The sequence below is a fragment of the Ambystoma mexicanum genome, chromosome 2p (assembly GCF_040938575.1).
Source record: "Ambystoma mexicanum isolate Mex_15411 chromosome 2p, UKY_AmexF1_1, whole genome shotgun sequence".
Taxonomy (NCBI): domain Eukaryota; kingdom Metazoa; phylum Chordata; class Amphibia; order Caudata; family Ambystomatidae; genus Ambystoma; species Ambystoma mexicanum.
In genome coordinates, this window is record NC_090923.1 from 1071770356 (window position 1) to 1071785269 (window position 14914).

The 14914-nt window shown below is 47.4% G+C and overlaps 1 protein-coding gene across 6 annotated transcripts in view; it reads left to right on the forward strand.

Annotated features, from left to right (window-relative positions):
* Nucleotides 1-14914, forward strand: part of MUS81 (MUS81 structure-specific endonuclease subunit) — a 1262762-nt gene that overhangs the window by 608802 nt on the left and 639046 nt on the right. For all 6 annotated transcript variants that reach the window (XM_069645007.1, XM_069645006.1, XM_069645008.1 and 3 more), the window contains one exon: nucleotides 11532-11714. In XM_069645007.1, coding sequence (XP_069501108.1) covers nucleotides 11532-11714 — 183 coding nt within the window. The remainder of the gene's footprint in view (nucleotides 1-11531; nucleotides 11715-14914) is intronic.

Sequence of the window (14914 nt, forward strand, 5' to 3'; positions counted from 1 at the left end):
CAGCACTAGAGTTTGGAGGGTACGATATCCCGGCTGATTGCAGAGAGGTTCTTGCAAAGGCTAGGGCGTCCTCAACTCTCAAGTGTTACGGTCCTAAATGGAAGAGGTTCTCTGTCTGGTGCCGTGCACAGAAGATTAACCCTCTGCGGATTACGGCCCCTCAAGTGCTGCTGTACCTACTGCCGCTGGCCAAAGCTGGACTGGCTCACGCCTCCATAAAAATACATCTGGCTGCCATGTCCCGATATACCAGGACTATGGGACGGGCGTCCTTGTGGTCTCATCGCCTGGTGAAGGAATTTATGAAGGGACTATGCCGATCATTCCCGCCGGTGAAGGCTCCTGCCCCAGCGTGGGAGCTTAATGTGGTTCTGACCAGGCTCATGGGAGCCCCATTCGAGCCTATGCATTCGGCGCCTTTGAAATTCCTGTCATGGAAGACGGCGTTCCTCGTGGCTATCACCTCTGCACGACGAGTGGGAGAGATTCAGGCCCTATCTTGCAAGCCTCCATACTTGACTTTTCATGACATAAGGGTGGTGCTGAGGACGCACCCCTCCCTCATGCCCAAGGTGCCGTCGGACTTCCACCTCAACGAGCCCTTGGTGTTACCAGTTTTCTTCCCGTCGCCTTCGACGCCGGCCGAGAGGACTTTGCACTCGCTGGATGTAGCTAGAGCGCTTAAGTTCTACGTGGACCGCACAAAGAGTTTTCGGAAGACGTCACAACTGTTTGTGAACTTTGGGTCTGTGAATCAAGGGAGGGCTCTCTCGAAGACTTCCATTTCCAGGTGGCTCTCCGGCTGCATCATGCATTGTCACCGGTTGGCAAACTGACCGCTGCCAGGCCGTCCGAGAGCCCGTTCGACCAGAGCGATCGCTGCTACCGCGGCGTTCCTGTCTGGTGTGCCCCTGCTGGACATCTGCAGGGCTGCTACGTGGAGGTCGACGTACACCTTCACAAGATTCTACTGCGTCAATCGGGACTCCAGGGAGGAGTCCAGGGTCGGCCAAGCAGTGCTGCGCAACCCGTTCGCTTAAGGTGAGCCTGGTAAGGAGGTAAGAGATGCTTAATGTTGAGTTGTTGTATTGCTTAATGTTGAGCCTGTTGCCACCTCCCGTGGTTGTACATGTGTATACTGCTATGTATTCTTTTATTCATGAGCATGTGAATCCATGCCAGACCCCATGCTGGAGAAGGAACAAGTTACTTACCTGTAACTGTTGTTCGAGGGGATTGGGTCCTCCGACGTATTCCATATCTATGACAGGTAATGTCCACAGCTGTGCTGCTTCGGAAAATCTTTGGCTCCTGCGTAGATGACGTTCATGCGCCGTCCCCGAGGACCTCCGACGTCACCCGATGTGATAAGTAGGACGCACGACGCCCATAGCCTCAGTTCTGTTTTTTCCGCGAACGTGTTCGCTTCGTGAATCTCGGTACGCCTATACTCGTTGGAGTTTGCTGTTTTCAATTCTCGGTTCGTTGAACCTGTTTGGTTAGTTGTGAAGACCTGTTTGTGGCGATGTCTTCTTCATCTTCAACCCCGCGTCCCGGCTTCAAGAAATGCGGGGAGTGTGGGTCCAAGATGTCGGTCACGGACTCGCACGACGCCTGCCTCTGGTGCCTCGGGGAGGCCCACGATACGGACTGTGTCGACTGCCAGTCGCTCACGGCAAAGGCCTTGCGGGAACGCAAGAAGAAGCTGTCGGTAGGCCGGGTGTCTAAGCCCCGGAAGTCGAGGTCTGCGGGGCTTTCGACGGATGACTCGCGGGGCGACTCTCCGCGTCATCATCGGAAGTCCAGTGGGTCTCCTTCCAGGAGTCGGTCTCGCCACTCCTCCTACTCTTGGAGGCATTCCCGGAAGCGCTGGTATAGGTCGCCTTCCCCGTCCTCTTCCGAGGACTCCACCCGTCGGCGGGTCACTTATCCCTCCATGCAAGCGACACCGGAGGAATGGGCTTCCTTCGGGAAGCAGATTCTAGCGATTCTGGAATCGCAGGGCACCGGTCCGTCCGCGCCTCTGAGTGGGGTCGGTCGGCACCGGTCGAGAGACACCGCTTGTACGCCTTCGGGCTTGGGTGGTCGGCACGGGTCGCGGGAGAGGTCCCGCTCGGACAAGGGTAGTCGTTCGCGCCATGCCCGTTCCAGGTCCCGGTCCTCGACGCGCTCGAAACCGCGTGATCCTGTGCCATCTTCAAAGAAGACGTCGACGCCTGTGGCGCCGAGGTCGTCTGCGATTTCTCTCGAGGCTCCGCCTCCGAGGGGGTCGTCTATGCCGTTGGTGCCTAGGTCGTCAAGAGACACGCTCGGAGCTCCGGCTCCGGCCATGCTGGCGGCGCTGCAGGTGACCTCGACACTTTTTCTCTCGACGCCAGCACTGACTCGTTCGGCGCCCTCGACGCCTTTCGAGGCGATGGTGTCGGAGGGGCCCCGTGGCACGGGGTTTTCCCACAGAAAGGCTCTGGATAAGGTCAGGCACTGCTTTGGTCCCCAGAGGTCTTCCTCTCCCCGCCTGGAGTATATTTCAGAGGGTGATGAAGGCTCTGATGGCGGCTTGGTTCCGGTTCCAGTTCCAGATGAACTTATCTCGGGCCATAGCCAGTTTGATGACCTGCGGCAGTCGCTGCATGATGCCAGTGGACTGGACACCTCTCGGGAGGTGGCGTTTTGTAGGCCGGTGCCTGGCACTCATGCCGATTCTTCATATCGGCGCCTTATGTCTCGGGTCTCAGAGTACTTGGGTTGGTCAGCTCCCCCAGGGGATTTCGTTCAGGATGATCTCACGGACATCCTTGATCTTGGTCCCCCCACTGACCCGGTTTTGCCTTTTCATATGGCTCTGCAGAGAAGGGTGGCGGCGGCTTGGACTGCTCCGGAGAGTCTCCCGGCAGTGGGCAAGTCTTTGTCGCGAAAATACCATCCAGCCAGTAGCGAACCTTGCTACTTGTCTAGGCACCCCACTCCGGAGAGTTTGGTGGTGCAATTCCTTTAATTTCGAAGTTTTTGAAAGGGCTCACTAATGTGTTCCCTCTATCACCTTTTCTGGTGCCAGGTTGGGATTTGAACCTTGTTCTTAAGTTTCTTATGGGTGCTCCGTTTGAGCCTTTACATTCTTGCCCTTTGAGGCTGTTAACTCAGAAAACTGTGTTTTTGGTTGCGGTTACTTCCACTTGCAGAATGAGTGAGTTACAGGCACTTTCAGTTAAGCCACCCTTCACTGTGTTTCATAAGGACAGGGTTGTCCTTAGAGTTCGTCCTTCTTTTCTTCCGAAGGTGGTTTCGGACTTTCATTTGAGCCAGAAGGTTGTTGTTCCGGCGTTCTATCCTCCTCCACATCCTGGTAAGGAAGAGGAGAGGCTCCATAGGCTTGATCCTAGGAGAGCATTGAGCTTTTATATTTCGCGCATGTCCCGGGTCAGAATGGAGGATCAACTTTTCATTGGTTACGCTGGAAAGCGTTTGGGACAAGCTGTGACGAAACAGACTTTGTCTCGCTGGATTATTTTAGCTATCTCGGAGTGTTACCGCTTGGCGGGTAAGGATCCTCCGGCTGGCCTGCGGGCCCATTCTACCAGGGGAGTGGCTGCGTCTACTGCTCTGCAGAGGGGAGTCCCTATCGTCACATCTGTGATGCATCTGTGATGCAGCCACCTGGGCTTCAGTACATACTTTTGTACGTCACGTCAAGGCAGTTCTCTCTTCCGCAATTCGATTGGGCATGCTAAAATTGTATTATAAATTCTTTCCCACCTCCTTGCTTAGTACTGCTTTGGGAGTCTGTCATAGATATGGAATACGTCGGAGGACCCAATCCCCTCGAAGAACAAGTTACTTTCTTACCTGGTAACATTCTTTCGATGGGATGGTCCGACGCCGTATTCCATATCGCTCCCTCCCTGCCTTCCCCGCTGCAGAATTTCTTTTGCGATTGCAGCTTGCATTCCGCAAGGCCTTGTGTGTCTGACTCGCAGAAAACTGGTGGCACACGTTCTGGGAAAAAACTATAACTGAGGCTATGGGCGTCGTGCGTCCTACTTATCACATCGGGTGACGTCGGCCGTCGGAGGAGGTCCTCGGGGACGGGTCATCGACGCAGGACGCAGACGCCAAAGATTTTCCCAAGCAGCACAGCTGTGGACATTACCTGTCATAGATATGGAATAGGTCGTCGGACCATCCCATCGAAAGAACGTTACCAGGTAAGAAAGTAACTTGTTTTTCTCCAGCATGGGTCTGGCATGGATTCACATGCGAACCCTCCCACCTACCCCTCTGTGGCTCTTCACTTGGTCATACTGCCGCTTGGCTTGCTACCAAATCTGAGGATGGCTGCCAGAGGCAGGGCTTAGGGAGAGGGCAGTCGTTGGCTGGGGGCAGTATGACCCAGAGACCAGTGATTGGTTACTACTAACAAAGACAGATCAGAAACAAAACTGATACTGATTATTTCTTTACCGAGGATTCCCAGCCTGACGACGGGGAATATTCATGAGCATGTGAATCCATGCCAGACCCATGCTGGAGAACAACAGTTACAGGTAAGTAACTTGTTCCATATCCTCAGTACATTGTTCCAACATTCCCCTCGCCCCCATCCTCCCTCTTCCCCTTGGCATCACCCCGTACTCCTCCTTGCCCTCAGTCTCATTCTACCCCTTCTCCCCTCCATTTCCCTGCTCCTTCAGGTTTCCTTTTCGCATTTGCCCCATATCTTGTGATATTTCCACATTGACCCTCTTTTTCTGTATGTAATCTCCTCCATTCTACTGCAGTGGTCCATCCCCATGTGTCCCCTCCCCACCCCCAATGGGCATTTCCTGGGACCCCTATTTGGTTGCAAGTTCCCTTTTGTCCACCATCGATGCGATGTGTATCAGGGTCTATTTCCCTCTTCTATTTTTGTGCTCCCCTCTTATATGCATTATCAACATCTTAGGGTCTTTCTGGATTTCCACCCCCAATAATCTCGCAAGTTGGTTTATATCCATGTTCCAGTATGTGTTGAGTAACGGGCATTCCCGTAGATGGAAAAAAAAATCCCACATCCCTTCCACATTTAAGGCACCTGTCAACTGTTATTCCACCCATTTTTATAAAGCCTATCTCTGGAGTAGTATACTCTGCAATATTTTGTATTGTATGAGCCTCATCATGGATGACACATTCACTTCTTGTGATGCACTAATGCTTCTGTCCACTCTTCCTCCTCCATCGGTCCCAGGTCTCTTTCCCCAATTGTTTCAATATTAACCCTATAATTATTTTCCGTTTTGCATCACTCCCTTGATTCATAAGTAGGTTTGTGCTATTTAAAACTCAGTACCTACACATGCATGCACACAACCCATAGAAGTCATAGAAAGTATTTTTTTTTTTAAAAGGCCAAATTCACAGTGTGCATTGTATGCTTTGCAGCTCCAGGTAAGCTCTTGAAGCACTCATTTTGCTAGAAGAGTAACCACCAAAAGCTCACTTGACACCGCCAGCATACCCATTGCAAAATATGTGGAGAATTCCTTTTTAATTAATTAGGGCAAGACATTGCTGCACATTATTCCGCTAATTGTTATCGTTTACAAATTCACAAAGAACACAGCCATTGTGATCTCATTAGCTCCATTCTAGGCCGAGCAGTATTTGGTATCCAGACCTTTTGCATTTGTCCGTCGCTAGACATTTCAGGTTTCCTTTGAGGTTACACCTTCTAAGTGATTAGCTCTGGAAGAACTCGAACATGGATACTTGAATTTGTGAACCTTTTGTGAAGATATTTAGAGTGTAGAAGACCATTCACCTGAACATGCTGCTCTCTGTAACAGAAAATATTTCTTGCAATTTGGGCAGTATGGGCATAATCAAATGACTAGCCAGAAAGAAACGTTGGCATGGTACCTCTTGCACTTGGACATGGGTGAACTCAATATACTTCCTTGAAGGTGCATTTACTGGACATTGGCAAAGACAGCAGCCGCAGATGCTAATCTGGAAACTCTGCCGGCCATTGATAATTGTTGGTAAAATGCCTGCGTTCCGAGCTTTTGGATGGCTGTCCAACTTGCCTTTAACTCGCTTACTGCTTACCTCCTTCCTCATAATGACTTCCTTCCTGCTCCCCATGCTCTCTCGTCGTTCTGGCTGCACTTCCTTATGCTCTGTCCACTCTATGGAAAGAGGAAAGGGCTATTTTATAGCTCCGTTTTCTTTTTTCCCAATGGCTGCCATCGTTCTTTGGGCATGTTTTCCTTCACTGCGTGTCTTCATCAAAGGGTAACAGTTTTTTAAATAAAAAATTGGCATTCTTCTGACATTTTGCTGCGGTACTTACTAATGTTCATAATTACCTGAGGGGTGAGCCGTAACAGCACTGATGCCTTTGGTAACTGCCTGTGTTGTGTCTGACCATTACCTGGGGCGGGCAGGGCATTACTAACTGGCATGGCGTGCTACACAGTTAATTATTGCCTAATTTTGGCCCTTAGGATTTCCTCTTCATATGTTTCTATCTTCAAAGTGACTCTCATCCACAACTTTGAAGGACCCAAAGAGGAGATTCCATCATATTCTGTGACCACCTTCCTGTCGGGTGTAAAAGCCAGTATTCTCAAAATGTATGTGATCTCCATTTGAGTCACAAATGCAATTCAAAGACTTTGGCGTAAGCAGTGTTTATAATAACTGGTACTTGAGCTTGGGTACTGAACAGGCCCTTTAAGAAGATGTCTCCCATGATCTTCCAATGTGATAAAATAATTCTAAAATGACCATCCTTCCTGCCAATAACAGTGCTTCAAATCCATCTCTGATAATTTGCAACCGACCTTTGCAGAACCAACATACCTTGCTGAGTAACAATGAATACTACTGATGTCGGGAGAGTTCTAGAAGTTGATTTGGACATAACAAACTACCAGCTAAACCTTTGTATTTCATGATTCTGATATGAACTGAGCCTATTATTACTTCCTCTTCTAGTAGTTACAATTATCAAATCAATTCAAAGGCATTTAAACTGGGGAAAATTAATTGTGGTAGAATGAAGTTAGTTACCTGTAACAGCCTTTTCCCAGACTAGTATTCCTTATAGATTCATGCACAATTTCAACTTTGTAGCTTAATAAGGGAGGCAGTATTTACACATGAAATAAGAATTAAAGGTGGACTTTGCCGTCTCTTCTTGGAGGCCATTCTTAAATAGGTTTTCTATATCTGAGAACTCCTATTGTGAACATTTTATACTATGGAATGTTTAATAAAATATCGACTAAGCAGTTAACTAGCAGCTGGTACAATCATCTCGTTTTTAAGTGGGTGAGGATACTGTGAGGGGGTCAGAGATGCGTGGCGGACCAGTAGATGGAGGTTTTTCACAAGTAGCCATTTTATTAAATAATAAGGGTGTGATAAACGCCTAGCTTTCCCTAACCTAAAGATGATTTCTCTACCTATTAAACTAATACTATGGGAAAAACTCTAAATAAAAGGAATATGTCCCTCATACTTATACATACAACAAAATCATACAAGTATCATATTGCCATTCAAGTTCAACAAAATAAGTTATATTCAAACATAAACTTTGTAACCATGTATCCTTGGAACCAGGGTCAGATCCCCTTCCCAAGGGTAAATGCAGGATTTTCCATGTCAAAGTTCCAATCAAGAAAGTTATTTTCACTAGCCAAGTTCTGTTCCAAAGGCAACACAAAGTTTCTTTCATTCCATGAGTCTTTCACTTGAAACTTAGATTCTTATTGCTAAACTCGATGTATCACTCTTGAAAAAGATTGTCCAAAGTTTCCACAAAACCAAAAAGACTTTGTCTTCATACTGCCAGTCAATATTTTAAAATAACTTCTTTTCTTTGAAGAACAACTACTTTCTCATTTCGTCTCCACAAGCACAGTTTTGTTAGGATGGTTTTACCGCAGTTCATCATAACGAAGTAGTGGCCTTGCCACTTTCGTTCCAACACAACCTTCCACCACAATGCAGTACTTCAATGTCTTCTTCCTGGTCCACTAACCTACCAGGACTAACCTCTAATAATCCCTTTCCTGGTATACCCACCTGCCAGGGTAAAACTCCTCATCCTACTACTACTACAAGTACTCTGCGGTGAGGCTCCCTTCAAACTTTAGAAAAGTCTTTGACTTTCAACAACATTAAGGTTCACAACTTCTTCCATAAGTGTGCAAAATACATTGACGCTGTTTGTGCTACTGATTTATTTGCCACATGCAATGCAGGTTATATTCCACTCGTCCTTGATGATTTCTACAAGGAGGACTTACCTCCTGCCACCTTTGGTAATGTTTCTTGTTCAAGTTTCTTTCATTAGGAAAACGGTTTCCTCTTTTCCTCTATAATTGCCCTTCTTTGGTACTGTTGTTGATCATCTTCCCTTTCAGTTAATCTCCTTCTTTATGTTCCTCCAGGGAAATGGTATCGTCTTCTATTTATAATTGCCTTTCTTTGGCTTAGGCAATGCTGGTTGTTATCTTGCTCAAATATTGCCCCCTCTTTACTTTGGCAATGATGGTAGCAAACATTCTCCTCTCGCTTTCTCTCAATATGGATATCATGCCCAAAATGCTTTCTTTCATTAGTCCGGTATTCAAAAAGGATTGCTGGCTGGCAGCTAGCGGTCTATTGTGGAGCGCCTGGGGTCACCTAACGATGGCCAACTCGCTAGTTTCTTTGTGCGCGTCCGTTCGACTCACTGCAACTTCTTCTCTTGTTGGGTTCTGACGACTCTGGTCACACTCCCACGGCCCGTGTCTTTCAGAAAGGGAGCCTGTCTTGCTCGTAAACTCCTATGCACTCCAGCCACAGCAGTAAGGTACAGCATAAGGAACGCTTCTCTCTTCAACAGGACAGCCTGTCACAGAATCAGTTTGTGCAGCCTCTGCACTTAAAGTCTCCGACTCCTACCACTCTCTCAGCACCGCAATCTGCTGCAAAATCAGCAGCATCTTCGGAGTGGTCTTCTCTCTGCTTTTGCCACTCCAGCCCTCCAGATAAGGTGCATATGTGCCTTTTTACGCATGTAATTATAGAAAATACAGATGATTTAATTTTCTACTGCGTACCATGTATGCTGTATTTATTAATTTAAAAAACTGAGTAGAATGCCAGGGGAGCACTGTTTGGCGTTGTGGGGGGGGGGGCTGGCGTGGACGTGTTCGAGTCAGGCTGAATAAGGAGATGGGAGGGGGAAAATCGGGTACATTTGTCCCCAGTACATTTTGTCAATTTCCAGCACAGATAGAAACTTGTGTGAACGGTCATTCTTCATTATTACATTTCTTGTGAGAAAGAAGCGGCGACTCTGCAGTCTTCCCTCTGCGCCACACCCATCAAGGCTGCGTCAGCCCTCAACGTAATTGGAACTTTGGGAAGTGCAGGCAGCCCTCCTGCTTTCCACCCTTTCTTTGGATGCAACGTTAGCATGTTCTTTGCCAACATTAGCCTGTGCAGAAGGGAGCCCTGCCGTTAAGACTGGCAGGGAGGAGATGTGCCATTATAGCATGGTCAGTGGGGATGCTACGTTAGCACTCGCAGAGAAGAAATGTCCCCATAGTACGTACTTAGTAAAGATGTGTCATTTGCACGTGTCAAGAAGAGATGTGCCATTAGTATGGAACAGATGTGCAATTAACATGTAGAGCTGAGATGTGCCGTTAGCATGTGCAGAGACAGGATGTGCAGTTTGCACATGTTAACTGCACATCCCATCGCTGCCCAGGACGTGCAGGTATGGGATGTGCAGTTAACATGTGCAGAGGGAATGTCCCATTAGCATGTGCGTAAAGAAGGTGTGTCATTCGCATGTACATCTCCTATTTGCACATGTGCGCAGTTAGCATGCATGTACAGAGAGCTGTCCTACTAGTATGTGCACAAAGAAGATGCGCCATTAGCAAACGAAAAGAGATGTTCCCATAGCATGCACACAGAAGAGATTTGAAGTCACTATGGGTAGAGATATGTCCTGTCAACGTGTGCAAAGATCAGGCTTGCCAAACGGAATGTGTTTTATCAACACGTGAAAACAGAATATCTGCCAGTAGCATATGCATAGAGATGTGTTGTTAGCACGCGAACGGTATAAAGGTGCCATTTGTACATGCAAATTACACATTTGTTCTGCAAATGCTACCAGCACATCTGTGAAAATGCTGAAAGGAGATGTGCCTTTACCATGTGCGCAGAGTAAGTGTGGTACTCGATCGTATGTGTCAAGAGGAGATGAGTAGCTGGCATGTTCAGCGAGGATATATGCCATTATCAAGTGGAGTGATGTGCCGTTAGTATGTGCTCAGACGGGATGTGCCATTTGCATGTGGAGTGAAGGTATCTGCGCCAGGCAGACAACTTTGATCTACGGGTCTGATTTTACATATGCATTGGGTGTATGTGTTGGATACATTTTACTCTCTTGCAGAGGAGAAAACTCATTTTTACTCTCTTGAAATTGCATTTTTTCTCTAATTTGAGAAATCATGTGCAAAATACTCCCACCTCAAAATCTTATCTGGAGCACTGCCCACTGCTGTTGGCTACTTTTTCTCCTAATGGCCTGCACTTGAAGGGGCTTTAAATATTTAAACGTCCCACTCAGGGTGCTGGTCATTAAAACCACTAAACTGCACACTGCAATTCCGTACCTCTGAGCCCGTCTTGCTCGTCCCAGTACCTAGGCCATTATGAGACTTGAAGTCCCTATTGTTTTGTTTTTTCCTTTTTATATCAAATGCTTCAGTTTTAACCTTAATTAATTCACTCTGTTTATAGAATACACTTTTAGGGAAGGGTTTTAGAGTTATGGTTAGTTCTTGATTTTATTGCTCAAACCCAAGGGGGAATCCTAATTATCAGAAGCAATGGTATTCATGATCTGATATATATAATCTAATTTCCATGTTCACCATCAAGGTTTTCACTACTAACAATGTGGGGAATTTCTTGGCTGTGAAGCCTTACTTTGACGACAAGCCATTAGGTCTTCCTGTATTATGGAAATCAAATCTCACAGTCCAAAGATGATGAATACCTCGTCTCTCCTAACTGAGTCATCCTATTCCGTAGATGGCCTTTTCCCAGGTGATCAACCCAGCTAATACCTCCTCCCGTGTTAGGATCTGGTAGCGACTGCCTTCCCCTGGCCACCTGAATGGAGACTTTAGGCTGGGATTCTGTGAGGACTCTGCATGATTCATCACAATTCGCTTGAGGAGAAATATTGCTAGAGGCAGGTCACTTCACTAGGCTTATCAATATTCAGTGTATGTAGTTCTAAAATGTTCTTTCTGAAATGTTATCTTCTACCGGATTGTTGGGTTTGAAATTCTAAAGTGAAAGTTTTCACAGATGAAACAGTTTGTTGCAATAAACAGTATGTCGGACATTCCTACAAAGGGTTGGTGCTCCTATTTGAAATGAGTCAAAGATTTGAAATTATCACGTTAACTGTTGCTTCGCAAATTTGTATTTCCTTTTCTAAAATCAATTGCTTTCTCTCCATGCAGCTATGAAGGTAAAGAGACTTGTATGGAAAAGGAACATGTGGCTACCTATACTTTTGAAGAGCACGAGAAAGTTCCCGTGCGCAGCACTGGTGTTGAAAATCCCTTCGAGCACCTCCCAGAATTCACACTCCAGCCTGGCCAGTTTGATATAATCTTGTGCGTGGACTTTATCGAAACCACTGGGTAAGTGAATACAAAGTACAAACCTCTGTCTCAGAGGAGAACAGTAATGCTTTCCAGAGTAAACGCATGGAGGACTTGATTGTTGGGTGCACTTTTTTTTTAATAAAATGTTTTAATTTTTTTAATTATAAGGAAAGGAGCAAAGACAAAACATTCAATCAGTTACGAACCTTACACAGCACATTTTGGTCTCGTAGGACATCACCCTGCATTCAATCAACAATAGTCACATCACATGGGCACTTCACGTCATCTCCCAGTACAGTCCATTATGCGTCCCCCTCCTTCCATTTTCCCCAGATTGTCCCGGCTTTCGTCGAGCAGTCTCTTGCCGCATGTACTCTATGTTCAATGGCGGCACACATGTCCATATCGGCGGTCCATTGGGCAAGGGTCGGGCATTCAGAGACGCCCCATTTTTGGGCAATGTTGCGCTTATTAAGCTGGCAGCCGTGGATAGTAGTCCCTCCCCTTTGTTAGCAGTATTTTCATCTGGCATGCCCAGTAGGAATATTTTAGGGTCCATTGGCACGATGCGAGTAATAACTTTTACGCCAAAAGATTTTAATTCAGGGACATTCCCACAGGATGTGCATAAAGGAGCCTTCCCCCTCCCAACACCTCAAACAGTTCGAGTTTGTGCAGCGGCCCCACCCATATAGCGAGGTCCTGGGATAGTAGACACAGTGTCGTAGTTTCAGTTGAATCAGACGAAGCCTGGAGGAAATTGCTATTTCACGTGGGTGCATTAGTATTTGAATCCAATCCTCTGGCTCTATGGTTCCCACATCGGACTACCATTTCCTTTTAAGACTAGATGTCTCTGGAGTGGCAAAGGCCGACATAGCATTATACAGAATAGAAATGAGCTTAGTGGGGATGGAAGCCGTTAACAAGTTGCGCTCTAGATGAGTGCATTCTGGCACCGTACTATTTGTTGGTATATGTTTCCTCAGGGCATGAGTGTGTTGTGTGTAGTGGTAGTGCTTGGAATCAGAGAGTGAGAATGTCTGTTGCAGGAAATCAAACTGGGCAATGCCACCTTCAACAAGAATATCGGCCACTTTAGTAATCCCTGCGTCGATCCATTTAGGCCACGCTCTAAGTTTACCCAGCTCAGCAAGGTTACCATTAAACCATAAAGGTTGTGCCGTGATGACCTTTTGTCCCAATCCAGTAAAAGCGTTTGCACGTCTCCAGACTGAGGTGACATGTGCACTCATTGTGTGTGTCGGCGATCTTGTAAGGGGTTGATAGAGCTGGTGGATTGGTTGGGTGTCGTGAAGGTTGGCCAGTTCGGCTCTGATATGCGGCAATTCTCAATCCCCATGAAGGAGATCATTAACTACAGCTAGCTGGCCGGCACAGTAGTAAGTCTGGATCCGTGGCACCCCAATGCCCCCCTCCCAAACCGATCTCTGCAGTGTGGTGAGTGCAATTCGGGATTGTCCCTCCATCCCCCATATCAGCTCTCTAAGGAGGTACTCAATATGATTAAATTCCTGATCGGGAATACTAAGTGGGGCGTTCTGCAGTATGTACAGATAACGCAGCAAAGTCATCTTTTTGAAGAGTGCGGCTCTGCCCATCAGCGTCAGGGGGAGGAGCTTCCAGTGACGGACATCAGCAGCAAAACGGTCTGTGATCGGGTGGAGGTTGTGGGTCAGAAATTTTGAAAGGTCCCCAGAGATCCAAATCCCCAGATAGCGGAAACCATCTATCTCTATTTTGTATGGGCAGTTCGGGGGAATGGCCTGCATCCCTCCCTCCCTCCCTTCACCAGAAAAAGGACTGACTTCCCCCAATTGAATTTGAGTCCACTGAATTCAGTGAAGCGTGCCAGCATTGTGTGACGATAGGGCAAGTTCGGACCGGGTCACTCGGGTATATCAGAAGATCGTCAGCATACAGGGATATTTTATCATCGGTGCCATCAGCCCACTTGAATCCTGTCCAGTCACTACTTTGGCAGAGCCATTAGGCAAGGGACTCAATTGCCAACGCAAATAGGACAGGGGACAGGGGATAGCCCTGTCTAGTGCCCCTGCCGAATGAGAAGGCCAACCGTTCACTCTAACTTCCGCTTGTGGATCTATACAGTAGATGTACCCACCCCAGAAAGGCCTCGCCCAATCCCATACGTCTCATAGTCTCCCACAGGCTATCCCATGACACCGAATCGAACGCCTTCTCAAAATCGATTTGCTAACAGCGCAAGTGATTTATCTATAATGGGGGCACGCTCCAACAGTAGGTGAAGCCGCCGAATATTCATTTGTGTCGATTTGTGTGGCATAAAGCCGCATTGGTCGGGATGGATCATTGTTGTAGTCTATTGGCCAGAAGTTTTGCGAGAATCTTAACTTCCCTGTTAATCAGGGATATGGGCCTGTATGAGGTGCAGTTTTCGGGGGGTTTGCCCGGTTTAGGGATGACCATGATCGTAGCACTGCGCAGATCTGGTGGGAGGGTGCCCTCCTCCTTAGCCCGGACGAACATCTTCCGAAGGGGAGTTGCAATTCTTTCGGCACCCAGTCTCTTCCAGATTTCAATTGGGAATCCGTTAGGGCCTGGCGTAGTCCCCCATTGCAGTTGCGCAATGGCCTCGGTTATTTCAGCCTCTGTGATATCGGCCTCTAGATCCGTCCTCTGCTGCTCCGTTATGGTGGGAAGATTAATGCTATCCAAGAAGCAGAGGTCTGGAAGGGATCCCGGGTCACAATAAAGGGCGGCATAGAAGCGACCGAAGGCCTCCGCAATATCTCGGTCTGATTGGGTATATTCCCCATGCTCATCTATGATACACCTTGCATGTCTTTGAGTTTCATCCCCCCTTTCCAGCCAGGCAAGCATCTTACCAGCTTTGTCCTCATATTCATAGATTCGGGCACAGGTCTCTCTATGTGCATGTTTGGCATTATCCAATGTGATATTGCGAAAGTAGTCCCTGGCTTTAACCAGGGAGCGGTGGATCTCATGGGTTGTCTTGGATATATTTGGCCTCCCATTCCTACCACTTCTCTCTCAGCCCCTGTCAGTTTGCACGAGTGTTCCCTCCTCTGATTGGAGGTGCAGGAGATAGCCACCCCCCGAAGGACTGCTTTAGAAGCTTCCCACATTACAACGGGACTGTAGACTGTGTCCACATTGGTTTCAAAATATTAATTAGATCTTTCGGTGAGGTGGTCAATAAAATCCAG